Source organism: Nannobrachium achirus, assembly GCF_963921795.1.
Source record: "Nannobrachium achirus genome assembly, chromosome: 12".
NCBI classification, from domain to species: Eukaryota; Metazoa; Chordata; class Actinopteri; order Myctophiformes; family Myctophidae; genus Nannobrachium; species Nannobrachium achirus.
Window position 1 is genome coordinate 64983587 of NC_137832.1, and position 20201 is coordinate 65003787.

The window sequence follows — 20201 nt, forward strand, 5'->3', positions numbered from 1 at the left end:
GGGAAGCCAACGCCGCAGATGTTCATCTAACAAAAATCCATAAAGCTGAAATACAGTAGCAGAGGGAGGGAGAGAGAGAGAGAGAGATTAACAACTCTCATCGATCTGAACAAAGAAATTATTTCTGGAGCACAAAGTCAATTTGACAAAACATTTAATAAAAGTACCGGTGTGAAAAGAAAAAAGAGGAGCAGCCGAACGGCGTCGTCTCCCATCGATCGTTGCTGCTGCCACATTCTGACCACATCGTTGCATCTTCAGAGGTCACCATTAAAGGAGCCATTTTACCTTGTTTTCCCCAACATCCTCTCATATGGGAACCTCGCTAACGTTCACTATGGGATGGAGACATTTCTGTCTCCATGCTCTGTGTGTCAGAGGCAGACTAACATAGGATGGTTCATTTCTGTCTCCATGCTCTGTGTGTCAGAGGCAGACTAACATAGGATGGTTTCATTTCTGTCTACATGCTCTGTGTGTTAGAGGCAGACTAACATAGGATGGTTTCATTTCAGTCTCCATGCTCTGTGTGTCAGAGGCAGACTAACATAGGATGGTTTCATTTCTGTCTCCATGCTCTGTGTGTCAGAGGCAGACTAACATAGGATGGTTTCATTTCTGTCTACATGCTTTGTGTGTTAGAGGCAGACTAACATAGGATGGTTTCATTTCTGTCTCCATGCTCTGTGTGTCAGAGGCAGACTAACATAGGATGGTTGTCTCCATGCTCTGTGTGTCAGAGGCAGACTAACATAGGATGGTTTCATTTCTGTCTACATGCTCTGTGTGTTAGAGGCAGACTAACATAGGATGGTTTCATTTCTGTCTCCATGCTCTGTGTGTCAGAGGCAGACTAACATAGGATGGTTTCATTTCTGTCTCCATGCTCTGTGTGTCAGAGGCAGACTAACATAGGATGGTTTCATTTCTGTCTCCATGCTCTGTGTGTCAGAGGCAGACTAACATAGGATGGAGACATTTCTGTCTCCATGCTCTGTGTGTCAGAGGCAGACTAACATAGGATGGTTGTCTCCATGCTCTGTGTGTCAGAGGCAGACTAACATAGGATTTTTTAGACGGACATTAGGTTCTTGGTGTGATCCTAGTTTACTGAGACTACAATCTCTCTCTGTATTTGACATACTGTATGTGTTTACTTTGCTTATCGTGAATCACTCTGGAATAAAGAGCTAAATGCCTAAAGTAGTTGTAATTTCAGAGAATATTTACATCGTCGTTAGGTAGCAGGTGTCTTGCACAGCCCCACTTTTGAGACACAGAGCGAGCAGACTGAAATGCTGAAATTCATCATCAGTGACCATTAGGTTAAGGCATAACAGGAGTCATCGTCTCCCTGTTGTTCTCCAGTTACATCACCTGTCATTGTAATAAGACGAGAGCAGAGCGCGAATCTCGGCCGACACGGCATTGTCCTGGAGCAGGAGACCCTCACAGGAGGGGGGGGCAAGGGGGGCTGCCCGAGGAAGCAGGAGGGGAGGAGAAGAAGGAAGGAAGGAAGGAAGGAAGGAAGGAAGGAAGGAAGGAAGGAAGGAAGGAAGGAATGATGGAAGGATGGATGTGAGGATGAGAGACAGAGAGACAGAGAGATGTTCAGGTGTTGTGATGTTAATTGGGGAAGAAATTATGAATCATGCGCATATGTGATTGTTAATAAATAAAAATAATTAACATTAAGGGGAAGGTATGATGAAGAGGAGGACCAGGCGATTCCAACCAAACGTGAGATGTTTCAACATCAAAAAGAGAGAACGGAAAATAATGTTTTGTGTGGAAGGGGGGAGGGGGGGGGGGGATAGGATGAATTTACACAAAATAAGGAGGGTGAGAGAGAGGAGGATCAGGAAGGACAGATCATCCAGGGCACAGGAGGAAAACAGAGACAGAAAGACAGTGAAAGTGAGTCAGTCAGTTTGTCAGAGACAGGATCCACACTCTAGAGCTACAGTTACTTTACATACAGTGTAAAGGTGGAAGAAGAGAGGTTTTAAACAGGGTTCGATTTGTAAAAATAAAAACCCTTAAAAGAGTAGTTCACCCCCAAAATGACTTTTTTTTCCATTCCATTGATTACTCATGCCATGGAGACTTGAGTTCAATAATATTCTTTTGTATTTGTCACATTACGAAGACAATAATTAGATTACAATAAATGTACCCCCGTTGATTCCGACCCAAATGCATTTGGGTCCCCATCCAGAATCGATCGTGGTAAATTTACTATAATAATACATTTTTTGTTTGCACTACGTTGAGAAGTAGTTCCTAATGTTTGAATGACTGGACCATTGTAAGGTCTTTGAGTTTGCATTATGTTTAGAAAAGTCCCTTAAAATTGCAATCCTTTACAGAAACATAGTACTACTTTTTTGTTGTTGTGTTCTGTCTCGACACTTTATGTATATGTATATATATTTTTTTAACTTAATTGCTCTGTATGGCTGATTCTCCTGTATTGTTGATTCTTCTTTCTTGTTTGTTTTTGTCTCTCGGCTACAAAACAGCCCTTTTCTTTTCTTTTTTCTTACTGTCCTGTAACCTTTAACTGCTGTACCTTCTGGGTAACTTAATTTCCCCCTTGGGATAATACATCTATCTATCTATCTGTCTGTCCTGGGAATGCAACAAATACAAATAAATATTATTGAACTCAAGTCTCCATGGCATGAGTAATCAATGGAACATTTTGGGGGTGAACTACTCCTATAAGCCTATTAATTCTTGCTTGTAGATTGGCTAGTTTCCCTATTTTTTTTATCATATTTTTTAAATATATTCTATTCTTGAATGGTAACATTATGAAACATTATATCAGACAGTCTACATCCCCCAAAAGGAAATGCATGTATTAAACTCTGACCAGAATCATCAGAGATAAAACACATCCCCATCGGCCATAAAGAAATGAAAAATTAACGATCCCCCCCCCCCCCCCCCCCACCACCACCAAATCAAACCCTTAAAGGTTGAAAGTGTTCTTCATGCAGTTAAAGCTATAGAAACACATTCCCATGCAGCGCAGCAGGCAGCAGAGGAGAACACAAACCCATCTATTTGAATTTCATGCCTGGACTTTCCAGAGGATCCTTCTTTGGTATTCTTTTGATCTCGTCGCTGTCAGGCGGAAACCTTGCATCGCCACGTTTCAACTTTTCTTACCCCGTAAAATGAATGCCCTATACTTCACCATACAAGGGTGTCGCACAAAAGTAGTGAAAATAGCCGATCTACGTCACGATGTGACGCAATCGCCGTGCATCATGAGCCTGTTGTTCGACTAATTTCACTATTTTAAGGCACTATTTAAGAAAATATATACATGTAAAAAACCGGAACGGTTTCCAACAATTACAATTGCAATTTATTTTCCCTTTTTTCTTCAAGCTACTAAAGGTCACCCGTGTCGTGTATGTGACTGACCCTAACCCTGTGCCTGGTTATTTCACACAGTCTACACTCGGGGAACGAGGTTGCGGTCTGCAGCCAGCTGATCAGTAACAGTTCTACCAGGGTTTCTCAAAATGGGTGCCTTAGCACCCTATGGTGCTGCAGAATACTTTGATAATATTTGAAATATCGCTTCACCTCAGAACCTCTATACTTCATAGAACATTCCTCAGTTGCACTGTGCTTGGTGTATTCTGTTTCAATCATTTGACATGTGTTTCTCAGGTCTTAATGGTTAATGGTCTTAATGTCTCACCCATCTCGTGGTACAAGGAGCCCTGTTTGGGGGTGACGGGCGCAGGCTTCCTGGGAGACGGAACTTCTATCTTCATGAGGTCATCACAGCACTGCTTCCATTGGCCTGTGAGAGGGAGGGGGAGGGACAACCACAAACCATCCAATCACACTCTGGTACAACAACGACACACTCATGCGTTCAGTGGCCACACTGGTGTGCTTTTATGGATTTCTTTACAACCACACATTATTATTGTCATGTGTACAGGTACATAAGACGCCCTAAGGGCGAGAAGCAACAGAGACTGACACAATATGTCCATATATGGGCATTCCCAGATATGGGCTTAATATGGATGACATCAGGGATCTCCATATATGGTCATAAAAGGGACAAGGATGGTCATTCATTTGCAAGTGTGACTCGTGTCGCGTCAACCACACTGGTTATCATGAGACTGACACAATATGTACAGTCTGCGTGACATGAGGGTGACGGACGGACATGACCTGCATACTTTCATACTAAATGCGACCTACGGCCACAAAAATGTATTTTGGTTTGGCTTCTTTCAGACAATGCAGCAGCACTCTTTAATAGAGTTTTGAGTTGCGAGTGGTTGCAAGTTTCAACTACGCATGTACAACAACGACAACACAATGTTTGGAAGGTCTTCTCTCTTACTCATGTCGTAGAAGTGTTGCCAGAAGGCCTCCATCCATCGGTGCGTGTCGTCCCTGGTGTCTGCCGTCAGGGTGTGTGTGACCTCCTCTCCTCCGTACTGGTTGGTGATGCAGATGCTCTGGGCTTTGGTGTGAGGGTCCTTCTCTGACGCCCGGATCCTGGTCTCCTGGAAGCACAGGAGCACACAGACCAGCAGAGAATGTTAATGAGGCAGAGGCTGACATTTCTAAAAGGGTGTTTTGGTAAAAATATGACTTGAAGTGAATACTGGAGATGAGGCGTACGGCATGGATTTCTACACAGAGAGGGAAGTTCTTTCAGCATAAGATGCTGCATTCAAGTTCAGGAGAGTTTGGACAAGGCAATTCTCTTGAATGCTGCCTTCAGGTATGACATGGAAAGAGGGGGCATTTGCATTTCTTTCACCATAGTAAAAACTGAATTCATGGTCTGGAGAGGACACTGTGCCTGCAGACAAGTCATGTACACGTATTGTTGCTGTCTCCATTTTCTAACTTTTTGTGTGTGTGTGTTTTTTATTGTGAAAATTAACTGAGCTTGTAGATCTGCTACATACTGCTACAAAAGCATGCTACTATGCTTTTGAATTTGAATCCTGAAAAGTAACAGTTTTGGACAATCTGGGTCATAAACCCGACAGCGACACTATTATAGAACGAGTATAATAATGAGACAGATGGAATACAATCAGGGGAAATTACAATATTTCTGAATGCCAAACAATTGAAAAGTTGTGATTAGAAAATCTTGACACATGGCCCAGAAATCTTGGGAGTTGTTCTTGGACCAATAATACAAACAGATTGATGCCAGTCTCACGTTGTGTGAGCTGGCATCAATATATAACCTGGGGTATAATTATTAACTTTGATTTGGAAAGAAAAGAGGCAACAAGCCAATCAGGATCGGCTTGATGCCTTCATCAGCTGATATAATGAGTGATACGATGCAAATGTCCAGATATGAAGGGAACCAAACACAATCTGACTTAATATATGGACACTGTCAGACTGAAACCTTGTATCTCCACATTTCAAATGTGTATTTATTTACATTTCCGTCATAAAAGAGGATCTGGCAAAAGTAGGGAAAATAGAAGATCTACGAGCTCCCCACGTGTCACGCGTGGTGATTTCCACCATTTCTGATCATTCTCAATCCATTTCGTGAAAAGTAATGATTATGGATGAACGTACAAGTTTTCCACCCGACAGCCACCATATCGTCGTTGTCGGGTGGAAACCTCGTATCTCCAAGTTTCAAATGTGTACGTTCTTTCGCAAAGTAAAGCCTTGCTTCATCATACAAGGCCGTCCCACAAAAGTGGTGAAAACAGCAGATCTACAAGAATACAAATTAAGCCCAACGGTGCGAGGCGTTGTGTGCTTGTAGATCTGCCGTTTTCATTAGTTTAAATCATTTTTAAAATGAAAAATGCAAAACGAAGGGTTTTGGACATAAAAGTTGTTTCACCTGACAACGACGATATGTTAGTTGGGACCATCCGTCCAGGATTCAAACAGTAGCAACAACCTCAGCTGATTAATTTCTTTAAAAAAACATAATTATCAACCTAACATGGATGAAGAGAAGAGAACACCTCCCACTCTTACTCTATAATCTCCCAAAGTGTTTCAATCAGTGATCTGTCTTTAAGCCTTCTAGACCAGGTACGCATTATTGTGTATAATTATTTTATGATTTAACTATTGAGAAATAGCAGATATTCAAGCTCACTGCGAGCTTGTAGATCTGCTATTTTTGAAAGATCGTGAACATTTGAATGTTTAGCTGATTTTGACCCGATTCTACAAGTGTCTTCTAAATCCTTCTAAGGTTTCTTTTTTGAACTCATGTTTCTACGTCAGTGGTTCTCAAACTCTTTCATGTCAAGGACCCCTAGAATGATATGTATTTGGCTGCCGACCTCCATCTCAAAGTACTTTGTACCAGGGACCCCCCAGAAGATTTTTCAAAAATAGCAGATTTACAAGCTCGCAGCGCGGCACCCCTTGTAGATCTGCTATTTTTCAATAGTTAAAGCTTTCAATAATTCTAGGCCTAAATGGCTGTCACCCAAGGAGTAAAGAGCTGAGAACTAAAAACAACCACTAGGTGTCAGTATTGCTCCATCCATTCACCTTGGTGGCATTCTAGGAAGCTCTGCCCCTTCTTAATGCTCAGGCATTCATATCATATCCTCCCTCCCTTCCTCCATCCCTCCCTTCCTCCATCCCTCCCTTCCTCCCTTCCTCCCTCCCTTCCTCCCTCCCTTCCACCCTTCCTCCCTTCCTCCCTTCCTCCCTCCCTCCCTCCCTTCCACCCTTCCTCCCTTCCTCCCTTCCTCCCTCCCTTCCTCCCTTCCTCCCTTCCTCGCTCCCTCCCTTCCACCCTTCCTCCCTTCCTCCCTGACGGAGCGCCTCTGGTCTGTTCTGGTCTGTTCTGCTGACTAGCGCAGATCACAGAGTCCTGATCCAGTGTGATTGACTCCACCCCGGGCTCAGCTCAGTATCAGCGCTCCGTGCCGAGGGTCAACGGATACAAAAGACCAGGGAGACACCGGAGAGAATGACAGGCCTCGGACGGATGAACGCACGCACGCACGCACGCAGGTCTGTATTACTATACTTGTGAGTGCGTGGACATTTTAGGAGGCTTTGGGAACAGCTCTGGTGGCGCAGCGGTAAAGTCCCCTGCCCACCACCACAGAGGTTGTGGGTTCAAATCCACCATGTCCAGCGAAAAAGAACCGACAGTTGTAAAGTACTGTTATTTTATTCATATTAAGCAAAACCTGTCTGTTTACTGTTACGAGCTGAATATATCCTTCGCGCTTAATGAGAACCCAGTCTCTGCATCTGAGACCAGTGGTTGGTCACTTTTAGACGCCCACATCTCCCACAGCGAATGACAATCATTCATTTGCCAGATGACAGTTTGACGACGAATGATAACGCATCTCGGGTTGCAGATCTGGTTTCTAGACCGGATCCAGCCGCCGGATATGGCAGGCATTTGCAGGAGCAAATGCCCTATTCATGGACGCCCGGGAGCGACGCTGATTTCCGGGAGACTCCCGCAACTTCCGGGATACTTGGGATGTCTGGGTGATAATAGTCACTGCGCGTAATCCTATTGGCTGGGAGCACGGAGCCGGTCAGCAGGGAATGTTGTGCGGGAGGAGGCTCTACGTCCTCCCGGTGGGGGCTCCTCACTGGCAGGGGAGTCAGTAGGATACAACAGTATGTCCTCCCGGTGGGGGCTCCTCACTGGCAGGTGAGTCAGTAGGATACAACAGTACGTCCTCCCGGTGGGGGCTCCTCACTGGCAGGTGAGTCAGTAGGATACAACAGTACGTCCTCCCGGTGGGGGCTCCTCACTGGCAGGTGAGTCAGTAGGATACAACAGTATGTCCTCCCGGTGGGGGCTCCTCACTGGCAGGTGAGTCAGTAGGATACAACAGTACGTCCTCCCGGTGGAGGCTCCTCACTGGAAGGTGAGTCAGTAGGATACAACAGTATGTCCTCCCGGTGGGGGCTCCTCACTGGAAGGTGAGTCAGTAGGATACAACAGCAGTGACAACACACAGGAATGTGCGTGGGGAGGAATCAGTTGGCCAAAAAATGGCCCAAAGAATTGGCTAAAAAGGACAAGTGCGCTGAAAATAGCCGGTGTACAAGGGAGTGTGTCATCATTTCGACATAGCATCTGTTTGACGTCCCATCTTTTCAACGCAGGTGAATGTTAACCTGGTGAATGTTAACCACTGTAACCCTAACTTCAGTAAAACTATACCTAAACCTAACCCTAACCCTAAACCTAACCCTAACCTTTAGTCGTAACGATGGAGACGTCGAAAAAGAGAGATTTCACTGGTGTACAAGACTCGCTTGCGACATGTTGTGAGCTTGACTGTGCATCTGAACAGTTTCCGGTGTTTCCCGCCACTGACCTTGTTGATGGCGATGGTGAACACGGCTCCACGCCGGCCTCCACGTCTTCCTGCTGGCCGTAGCAGAAGAGGTTTGTCCCTTTCAGGACGCCGTACACCTTGGTCCAGCTCTGAGGGTCTCCTCCAAGCTGCTGTGAAGACACGGAGGACGGATCGTTTCAGAAGGAATGACAGGTGGATAGAAAACACGGCAACAGGAGAGAGAGAGAGAGAGAGAGAGAGAGAGAGAGAGAGAGAGAGAGAGAGAGAGAGAGGTGTGTGTTGTGGAAGTGCCATAGCACTTGTCCTAGCTGGGACGATAAGCGATATTATAGTTTATTGTGATTAAAACACTCACGATATCCTATAGTGTGTCAGTATAGAGATGATTGATTCTGGGTTCTTGGTTAACCTATGATTCTAGATTACTAATTCTATGTGTTTGATGGATTACCTTGTGTTTTCCTTGCTTACTGCAAATCGCTCTGGATTAACAGTGTCTGCTAAAATGCCTAAATTATAAATAGTAAATATTATAGCTCTGCAAGAGACTGTCTCCAGCATCTATCTCTCCCTCTCTCTCTCACACACATGTACACACGCACGCACGCACGCACGCACGCACGCACGCACCCACGCACGCACGCGCACACGCACACGCACACGCACACACACACACACACACACACACACACACACACACACACAGGGTGCTTACCTTAACCTTCAGGCAGCCGCTCATCATCTGTTGGGTCATACAGCGAGGCTGGCCAGCCAGACGACAGCACACGCTGCCATAGAGAGGCAGCCAATAGGAACACTCCTCTACAGGGGGGGGGGAGAAGAATGGAGAGATGGGGGGGGAGGGGGGAGAAAGAGAGAGAGAGGCGGAAAAAAGACAGATGAGGAGTGGGAGAGAGAGGTTGAATAAGTATATTGAATAAACCAACATCATCTTATCATCAATCATCAATTATTATTATTGTCTTGGTGCAGACACTTATGTATATATATCTGTATATATTTGGCAATGTGTTGATAAGTAGTTCTTATGTTGGAATGAATGGACCATTGTAAGTTCTTTGAGGTTTGCAATATGCTTAGAAAAGTGCTTTAAAATTGCAATCCATTTAATATAGAAACTTTAGGTACTACTACTTTTTGTCGTGTTGTGTCTTTTCTACTGATCTTGACACATTATTTGTATTTTTTTTAACTTATAGTTGCTCTGTATGGTTGATTCTCCTGTATTGTTGATTCTTCTTTCTTGTTTGTTTGTTTTTTGTCGCTCGGCTGTACACAACAGTCCTTTTTCTTTTTTTTACTGTCCTGTAACTTATAACCTTAACTGCTGTGTGACTCTGGGTGACTGAATTTCCCCCTTGGGATAATAAAGGTGTCGATCTATCTTGATATGATTTTTTTTTACCATGAACAAATACACACGGCTAGAGCGATGTGTCTGTGTGGCCGATATATCAGACATATTCTTTAAGACATTGTTTAAGGCAGTTATGAAGCCAATATGTTCTGTGTGTTTAATATTTATAACTTGCAGATCTGCTATATTGTTTAAATGCCAAAAATTACGGTTTTTCAAATGCGTTTACAAAATATTGGTCAAAACATCAGTAATGGGTAGTCTAGGTCTCTCCAAAAGCTGAATCATCAGCATTAAAACCGGGAAAGCATCGGTGTCATTTTTATTAGCGTTGACTATTCCGAAATAGCAGATCTACAAGGTTGCGCTCCACGTTCCGCGATGCGAGCTTGTACATCTGCTATTTGTTACCATTTTTGAAAATCTCGAATAATTTAGTTTTTTTACACAAATCTTCTCTTCTGGGGGTCCATGGCACAAAATATTTTCAGATGGGGTCCCTGGCCGAATACATATCAATTGGGGGGTCCTTGGCACGAAAAGTTTGAGAACCACCGGAACTCTCGTCGGACTCTAGACACTTTAACTATGACTACACACCTACAGTACACACAAATGCGCGCACAAACACACACACACACACACACACACACACACACACACACACCCACAAACATGCCTTCTGTCCATTTACACACAGTTTAGCATGGGGGGGGGTAACAGTCTGGCAGCCTGAGGGCCCGTCGTCAAGTTTACTGCAGCCTGAAGGAGCAATGAATAAAACACCAGGGGCCCCGTGTGTGTGTGTGTGTGTGTGTGTGTGTGTGTGAGTGTGTGTGAGTGTGTGTGTGTGTGTGTGTGTGTGTGTGTGTGTGTGTGTGTGTGTGTGTGTGTGTGTGTGTGTGTGTGTGTGTGTGTGAGTGTGTGTGTGTGTGTGTGTGTGTGTGTGTGTGTGTGTGTGTGTGTGTGAGGGGGCCCATCAGTAATGCTTTAAACACACCTCTCCTAAAACACACTGTTACTGTGACCTTGACAATGCCTTCTGTCACACAGCGACACAGGAGAGAGAGAGAGAGAGAGAGAGAGAGAGAGAGAGAGAGAGAGAGAGAGAGATAAAGGAGGATAGAATGACTGAGCGAGAGAAGGAAAGAGGGAAGGACTGAGGTAGGTGAGAAAGAGAAAAGGAGGGAGAGAATGAGAGAGCGTAAAGGAAAGATAGACCAGTAAGACTCCCTAATCGACCGCCATGGGAAATGGGACAGATCCATGTTGATGACATGCGTGAGGAGCAGTGTCCAAACATGTGTCTTGCAAAACTCGGCCTCGTGGTGGCGCTAGAAGAGGGCCATGTGAGAAATGAGGGGTGGAGGTTGTGGTTTGCCAGCCAAGGAGTGTGTGTGCAATGTTTGGCATGGATAACACTGCCCCAGAGTGTGTGACAGACAGAGGGGGTGGGGGGAGAGACAGATGGTACATTTGGCAGAGAGGAGGGACAGAGGACATGGGTGACAGAGAGGGACAGACGGACAAGCTGTCACCAACTCACCGTTGCCTGAGATGGTGAGGTCGTGCGTGCGGAAGCTGTCCTGGACGTGGGACAGGGACAGGGTGGTGGAGCCAGGAGGTGGTACTTGGGACCCCTGTTTAAAACACACACAAGTTAAAGAACATGTTTTCAAAATGTGAAACTGTCTTTTGAAAATAGCTGGACTACATATAGAGGGGCTGAAGTGGTTAATGTATGCTTTGTAATCATAATCAAAATCTACAAAGTAACTTGAGTTTTCAAATGATTGTAGTGGAATTAAAATACAATATTTGATTTGAAATGTAGTGGAATAGAAATAGAAGCATTGCAAATTGGAAATACTCCAGTAAAGTAAAAATACCTCTACATTGTACTTACTTTCCACCACTGTTGACAGCATATTGTTTAGACCGACACTAGCATAGGTCCTTTATCCTAGTTTACTGAGGCACCATCACTAGCATAGGTCCTTTATCCTAGTTTACTGAGGCACCATCACTAGCATAGGTCCTTTATCCTAGTTTACTGAGGCACCATCACTAGCATAGGTCCTTTATCCTAGTTTACTGAGGCACCATCACTAGCATAGGTCCTTTATCCTAGTTTACTGAGGCACCATCACTAGCATAGGTCTTTATCCTAGTTTACTGAGGCACCATCACTAGCATAGGTCCTTTATCCTAGTTTACTGAGGCACCATCACTAGCATAGGTCCTTTATCCTAGTTTACTGAGGCACCATCACTAGCATAGGTCCTTTATCCTAGTTTACTGAGGCACCATCACTAGCATAGGTCCTTTATCCTAGTTTACTGAGGCACCATCACTAGCATAGGTCCATTATCCTAGTTTACTGAGGCACCATCACTAGCATAGGTCCTTTTATCCTAGTTTACTGAGGCACCATCACTAGCATAGGTCCTTTATCCTAGTTTACTGAGGCACCATCACTAGCATAGGTCCTTTATCCTAGTTTACTGAGGCACCATCACTAGCATAGGTCCTTTATCCTAGTTTACTGAGGCACCATCACTAGCATAGGTCCTTTATCCTAGTTTACTGAGGCACCATCACTAGCATAGGTCCTTTATCCTAGTTTACTGAGGCACCATCACTAGCATAGGTCCATTATCCTAGTTTACTGAGGCACCATCACTAGCATAGGTCCTTTATCCTAGTTTACTGAGGCACCATCACTAGCATAGGTCCTTTATCCTAGTTTACTGAGGCACCATCACTAGCATAGGTCCTTTATCCTAGTTTACTGAGGCACCATCACTAGCATAGGTCCTTTATCCTAGTTTACTGAGGCACCATCACTAGCATAGGTCCTTTATCCTAGTTTACTGAGGCACCATCACTAGCATAGGTCCTTTATCCTAGTTTACTGAGGCACCATCACTAGCATAGGTCCTTTATCCTAGTTTACTGAGGCACCATCACTAGCATAGGTCCTTTATCCTAGTTTACTGAGGCACCATCACTAGCATAGGTCCTTTATCCTAGTTTACTGAGGCACCATCACTAGCATAGGTCCATTATCCTAGTTTACTGAGGCACCATCACTAGCATAGGTCCTTTATCCTAGTTTACTGAGGCACCATCACTAGCATAGGTCCTTTATCCTAGTTTACTGAGGCACCATCACTAGCATAGGTCCTTTATCCTAGTTTACTGAGGCACCATCACTAGCATAGGTCCTTTATCCTAGTTTACTGAGGCACCATCACTAGCATAGGTCCTTTATCCTAGTTTACTGAGGCACTATCACTAGCATAGGTCCTTTATCCTAGTTTACTGAGGCACCATCACTAGCATAGGTCCTTTATCCTAGTTTACTGAGGCACCATCACTAGCATAGGTCCTTTATCCTAGTTTACTGAGGCACCATCACTAGCATAGGTCCTTTATCCTAGTTTACTGAGGCACCATCACTAGCATAGGTCCTTTATCCTAGTTTACTGAGGCACCATCACTAGCATAGGTCCTTTATCCTAGTTTACTGAGGCACCATCACTAGCATAGGTCCTTTATCCTAGTTTACTGAGGCACCATCACTAGCATAGGTCCTTTATCCTAGTTTACTGAGGCACCATCACTAGCATAGGTCCTTTATCCTAGTTTACTGAGGCACCATCACTAGCATAGGTCCTTATCCTAGTTTACTGAGGCACCATCACTAGCATAGGTCCTTTATCCTAGTTTACTGAGGCACCATCACTAGCATAGGTCCTTTATCCTAGTTTACTGAGGCACCATCACTAGCATAGGTCCTTTATCCTAGTTTACTGAGGCACCATCACTAGCATAGGTCCTTTATCCTAGTTTACTGAGGCACCATCACTAGCATAGGTCCTTTATCCTAGTTTACTGAGGCACCATCACTAGCATAGGTCCTTTATCCTAGTTTACTGAGGCACCATCACTAGCATAGGTCCTTTATCCTAGTTTACTGAGGCACCATCACTAGCATAGGTCCTTTATCCTAGTTTACTGAGGCACCATCACTAGCATAGGTCCTTTATCCTAGTTTACTGAGGCACCATCACTAGCATAGGTCCTTTATCCTAGTTTACTGAGGCACCATCACTAGCATAGGTCCTTTATCCTAGTTTACTGAGGCACCATCACTAGCATAGGTCCTTTATCCTAGTTTACTGAGGCACCATCACTAGCATAGGTCCTTTATCCTAGTTTACTGAGGCACCATCACTAGCATAGGTCCTTTATCCTAGTTTACTGAGGCACCATCACTAGCATAGGTCCTTTATCCTAGTTTACTGAGGCACCATCACTAGCATAGGTCCTTTATCCTAGTTTACTGAGGCACCATCACTAGCATAGGTCCTTTATCCTAGTTTACTGAGGCACCATCACTAGCATAGGTCCTTTATCCTAGTTTACTGAGGCACCATCACTAGCATAGGTCCTTTATCCTAGTTTACTGAGGCACCATCACTAGCATAGGTCCTTTATCCTAGTTTACTGAGGCACCATCACTAGCATAGGTCCTTTATCCTAGTTTACTGAGGCACCATCACTAGCATAGGTCCTTTATCTAGTTTACTGAGGCACCATCACTAGCATAGGTCCTTTATCCTAGTTTACTGAGGCACCATCACTAGCATAGGTCCTTTATCCTAGTTTACTGAGGCACCATCACTAGCATAGGTCCTTTATCCTAGTTTACTGAGGCACCATCACTAGCATAGGTCCTTTATCCTAGTTTACTGAGGCACCATCACTAGCATAGGTCCTTTATCCTAGTTTACTGAGGCACCATCACTAGCATAGGTCCTTTATCCTAGTTTACTGAGGCACCATCACTAGCATAGGTCCTTTATCCTAGTTTACTGAGGCACCATCACTAGCATAGGTCCTTTATCCTAGTTTACTGAGGCACCATCACTAGCATAGGTCCTTTATCCTAGTTTACTGAGGCACCATCACTAGCATAGGTCCTTTATCCTAGTTACTGAGGCACCATCACTAGCATAGGTCCATTATCCTAGTTTACTGAGGCACCATCACTAGCATAGGTCCTTTATCCTAGTTTACTGAGGCACCATCACTAGCATAGGTCCTTTATCCTAGTTTACTGAGGCACCATCACTAGCATAGGTCCTTTATCCTAGTTTACTGAGGCACCATCACTAGCATAGGTCCTTTATCCTAGTTTACTGAGGCACCATCACTAGCATAGGTCCTTTATCCTAGTTTACTGAGGCACCATCACTAGCATAGGTCCTTTATCCTAGTTTACTGAGGCACCATCACTAGCATAGGTCCTTTATCCTAGTTTACTGAGGCACCATCACTAGCATAGGTCCTTTATCCTAGTTTACTGAGGCACCATCACTAGCATAGGTCCTTTATCCTAGTTTACTGAGGCACCATCACTTAGCATAGGTCCTTTATCCTAGTTTACTGAGGCACCATCACTAGCATAGGTCCTTTATCTAGTTTACTGAGGCACCATCACTATCATAGGTCCTTTATCCTAGTTTACTGAGGCACCATCACTAGCAGAGGTCCTTTATCCTAGTTTACTGAGGCACCATCACTAGCATAGGTCCTTTATCCTAGTTTACTGAGGCACCATCACTAGCATAGGTCCTTTATCCTAGTTTACTGAGGCACCATCACTAGCATAGGTCCTTTATCCTAGTTTACTGAGGCACCATCACTAGCATAGGTCCTTTATCCTAGTTTACTGAGGCACCATCACTAGCATAGGTCCTTTATCCTAGTTTACTGAGGCACCATCACTAGCATAGGTCCTTTATCCTAGTTTACTGAGGCACCATCACTAGCATAGGTCCTTTATCCTAGTTTACTGAGGCACCATCACTAGCATAGGTCCTTTATCCTAGTTTACTGAGGCACCATCACTAGCATAGGTCCTTTATCCTAGTTTACTGAGGCACCATCACTAGCATAGGTCCTTTATCCTAGTTTACTGAGGCACCATCACTAGCATAGGTCCTTTATCCTAGTTTACTGAGGCACCATCACTAGCATAGGTCCTTTATCCTAGTTTACTGAGGCACCATCACTAGCATAGGTCCTTTATCCTAGTTTACTGAGGCACCATCACTATCATAGGTCCTTTATCCTAGTTTACTGAGGCACCATCACTAGCATAGGTCCTTTATCCTAGTTTACTGAGGCACCATCACTAGCATAGGTCCTTTATCCTAGTTTACTGAGGCACCATCACTAGCATAGGTCCTTTATCCTAGTTTACTGAGGCACCATCACTAGTTGAGTTACTAGCATAGGTCCTTTATCCTAGTTTACTGAGGCACCATCACTAGCATAGGTCCTTTATCCTAGTTTACTGAGGCACCATCACTATCATAGGTCCTTTATCCTAGTTTACTGAGGCACCATCACTAGCATAGGTCCTTTATCCTAGTTTACTGAGGCACCATCACTATCATAGGTCCTTTATCCTAGTTTACTGAGGCACCATCACTAGCATAGGTCCTTTATCCTAGTTTACTGAGGCACCATCACTAGCAGAGGTCCTTTATCCTAGTTTACTGAGGCACCATCACTAGCATAGGTCCTTTATCCTAGTTTACTGAGGCACCATCACTAGCAGAGGTTCCTTTATCTAGTTTACTGAGGCACCATCACTAGCATAGGTCTTTATCCTAGTTTACTGAGGCACCATCACTAGCATAGGTCCTTTATCCTAGTTTACTGAGGCACCATCACTAGCATAGGTCCTTTATCCTAGTTTACTGAGGCACCATCACTAGCATAGGTCCTTTATCCTAGTTTACTGAGGCACCATCACTAGCATAGGTCCTTTATCCTAGTTTACTGAGGCACCATCACTAGCATAGGTCCTTTATCCTAGTTTACTGAGGCACCATCACTAGCATAGGTCCTTTATCCTAGTTTACTGAGGCACCATCACTAGCATAGGTCCTTTATCCTAGTTTACTGAGGCACCATCACTAGCATAGGTCCTTTATCCTAGTTTACTGAGGCACCATCACTAGCATAGGTCCTTTATCCTAGTTTACTGAGGCACCATCACTAGCATAGGTCCTTTATCCTAGTTTACTGAGGCACCATCACTAGCATAGGTCCTTTATCCTAGTTTACTGAGGCACCATCACTAGCATAGGTCCTTTATCCTAGTTTACTGAGGCACCATCACTAGCATAGGTCCTTTATCCTAGTTTACTGAGGCACCATCACTAGCATAGGTCCTTATCCTAGGTTTACTGAGGCACCATCACTAGCATAGGTCCTTTATCCTAGTTTACTGAGGCACCATCACTAGCATAGGTCCTTTATCCTAGTTTTACTGAGGCACCATCACTAGCATAGGTCCTTTATCCTAGTTTACTGAGGCACCATCACTAGCATAGGTCCTTTATCCTAGTTTACTGAGGCACCATCACTAGCATAGGTCCTTTATCCTAGTTTACTGAGGCACCATCACTAGCATAGGTCCTTTATCCTAGTTTACTGAGGCACCATCACTAGCATAGGTCCTTTATCCTAGTTTACTGAGGCACCATCACTAGCATAGGTCCTTTATCCTAGTTTACTGAGGCACCATCACTAGCATAGGTCCTTTATCCTAGTTTACTGAGGCACCATCACTAGCATAGGTCCTTTATCCTAGTTTACTGAGGCACCATCACTAGCATAGGTCCTTTATCCTAGTTTACTGAGGCACCATCACTAGCATAGGTCCTTTATCCTAGTTTACTGAGGCACCATCACTAGCATAGGTCCTTTATCCTAGTTTACTGAGGCACCATCACTAGCATAGGTCCTTTATCCTAGTTTACTGAGGCACCATCACTAGCATAGGTCCTTTATCCTAGTTTACTGAGGCACCATCACTAGCATAGGTCCTTTATCCTAGTTTACTGAGGCACCATCACTAGCATAGGTCCTTTATCCTAGTTTACTGAGGCACCATCACTAGCATAGGTCCTTTATCCTAGTTTACTGAGGCACCATCACTAGCATAGGTCCTTTATCCTAGTTTACTGAGGCACCATCACTAGCATAGGTCCTTTATCCTAGTTTACTGAGGCACCATCACTAGCATAGGTCCTTTATCCTAGTTTACTGAGGCACCATCACTAGCATAGGTCCTTTATCCTAGTTTACTTAGGCACCATCACTAGCATAGGTCCTTTATCCTAGTTTACTGAGGCACCATCACTAGCATAGGTCCTTTATCCTAGTTTACTGAGGCACCATCACTAGCATAGGTCCTTTATCCTAGTTTACTGAGGCACCATCACTAGCATAGGTCCTTTATCCTAGTTTACTGAGGCACCATCACTAGCATAGGTCCTTTATCCTAGTTTACTGAGGCACCATCACTAGCATAGGTCCTTTATCCTAGTTTACTGAGGCACCATCACTAGCATAGGTCCTTTATCCTAGTTTACTGAGGCACCATCACTAGCATAGGTCCTTTATCCTAGTTTACTGAGGCACCATCACTAGCATAGGTCCTTTATCCTAGTTTACTGAGGCACCATCACTAGCATAGGTCCTTTATCCTAGTTTACTTAGGCACCATCACTAGCATAGGTCCTTTATCCTAGTTTACTGAGGCACCATCACTAGCATAGGTCCTTTATCCTAGTTTACTGAGGCACCATCACTAGCATAGGTCCTTTATCCTAGTTTACTGAGGCACCATCACTAGCATAGGTCCTTTATCCTAGTTTTACTGAGGCACCATCACTAGCATAGGTCCTTTATCCTAGTTTACTGAGGCACCATCACTAGCATAGGTCCTTTATCCTAGTTTACTGAGGCACCATCACTAGCATAGGTCCTTATCCTAGTTTACTGAGGCACCATCACTAGCATAGGTCCTTTATCCTAGTTTACTGAGGCACCATCACTAGCATAGGTCCTTTATCCTAGTTTACTGAGGCACCATCACTAGCATAGGTCCTTTATCCTAGTTTACTGAGGCACCATCACTAGCATAGGTCCTTTATCCTAGTTTACTGAGGCACCATCACTAGCATAGGTCCTTTATCCTAGTTTACTGAGGCACCATCACTAGCATAGGTCCTTTATCCTAGTTTACTGAGGCACCATCACTAGCATAGGTCCTTTATCCTAGTTTACTTAGGCACCATCACTAGCATAGGTCTTTATCCTAGTTTACTGAGGCACCATCACTAGCATAGGTCCTTTATCCTAGTTTACTGAGGCACCATCACAATCATAGGTCCTTTATCCTAGTTTACTGAGGCACCATCACTAGCATAGGTCCTTTATCCTAGTTTACTGAGGCACCATCACTAGCATAGGTCCTTTATCCTAGTTTACTGAGGCACCATCACTAGCATAGGTCCTTTATCCTAGTTTACTGAGGCACCATCACTAGCATAGGTCCTTTATCCTAGTTTACTGAGGCACCATCACTAGCATAGGTCCTTTATCCTAGTTTACTGAGGCACCATCACTAGCATAGGTCCTTTATCCTAGTTTACTGAGGCACCATCACTAGCATAGGTCCTTTATCCTAGTTTACTGAGGCACCATCACTAGCATAGGTCCTTTATCCTAGTTTACTGAGGCACCATCACTAGCATAGGTCCTTTATCCTAGTTTACTGAGGCACCATCACTAGCATAGGTCCTTTATCCTAGTTTACTGAGGCACCATCACTAGCATAGGTCCTTTATCCTAGTTTACTGAGGCACCATCACTAGCATAGGTCCTTTATCCTAGTTTACTGAGGCACCATCACTAGCATAGGTCCTTTATCCTAGTTTACTGAGGCACCATCACTAGCATAGGTCCTTTATCCTAGTTTACTGAGGCACCATCACTAGCATAGGTCCTTTATCCTAGTTTACTGAGGCACCATCACTAGCATAGGTCCTTTATCCTAGTTTACTGAGGCACCATCACTAGCATAGGTCCTTTATCCTAGTTTACTGAGGCACCATCACTAGCATAGGTCCTTTATCCTAGTTTACTGAGGCACCATCACTAGCATAGGTCCTTTATCCTAGTTTACTGAGGCACCATCACTAGCATAGGTCCTTTATCCTAGTTTACTGAGGCACCATCACTAGCATAGGTCCTTTATCCTAGTTTACTGAGGCACCATCACTAGCATAGGTCCTTTATCCTAGTTTACTGAGGCACCATCACTAGCATAGGTCCTTTATCCTAGTTTACTGAGGCACCATCACTAGCATAGGTCCTTTATCCTAGTTTACTGAGGCACCATCACTAGCATAGGTCCTTTATCCTAGTTTACTGAGGCACCATCACTAGCATAGGTCCTTTATCCTAGTTTACTGAGGCACCATCACTAGCATAGGTCCTTTATCCTAGTTTACTGAGGCACCATCACTAGCATAGGTCCTTTATCCTAGTTTACTGAGGCACCATCACTAGCATAGGTCCTTTATCCTAGTTTACTGAGGCACCATCAC

General features: G+C 44.2%; 1 protein-coding gene across 1 annotated transcript in view; it reads right to left on the reverse strand.

The window, feature by feature from the left end:
* rtkna (rhotekin a) overlaps nt 1-20201 on the reverse strand; it is a gene marked incomplete at its 3' end in the record, with an annotated part of 49072 nt that overhangs the window by 1701 nt on the left and 27170 nt on the right. Inside the window, 7 exon segments of the mRNA XM_080738843.1 lie at nt 3722-3826; nt 4388-4553; nt 8361-8383; nt 8386-8491; nt 9058-9164; nt 11267-11335; nt 11338-11360. Coding sequence (XP_080594969.1) covers nt 3722-3826; nt 4388-4553; nt 8361-8383; nt 8386-8491; nt 9058-9164; nt 11267-11335; nt 11338-11360 — 599 coding nt within the window.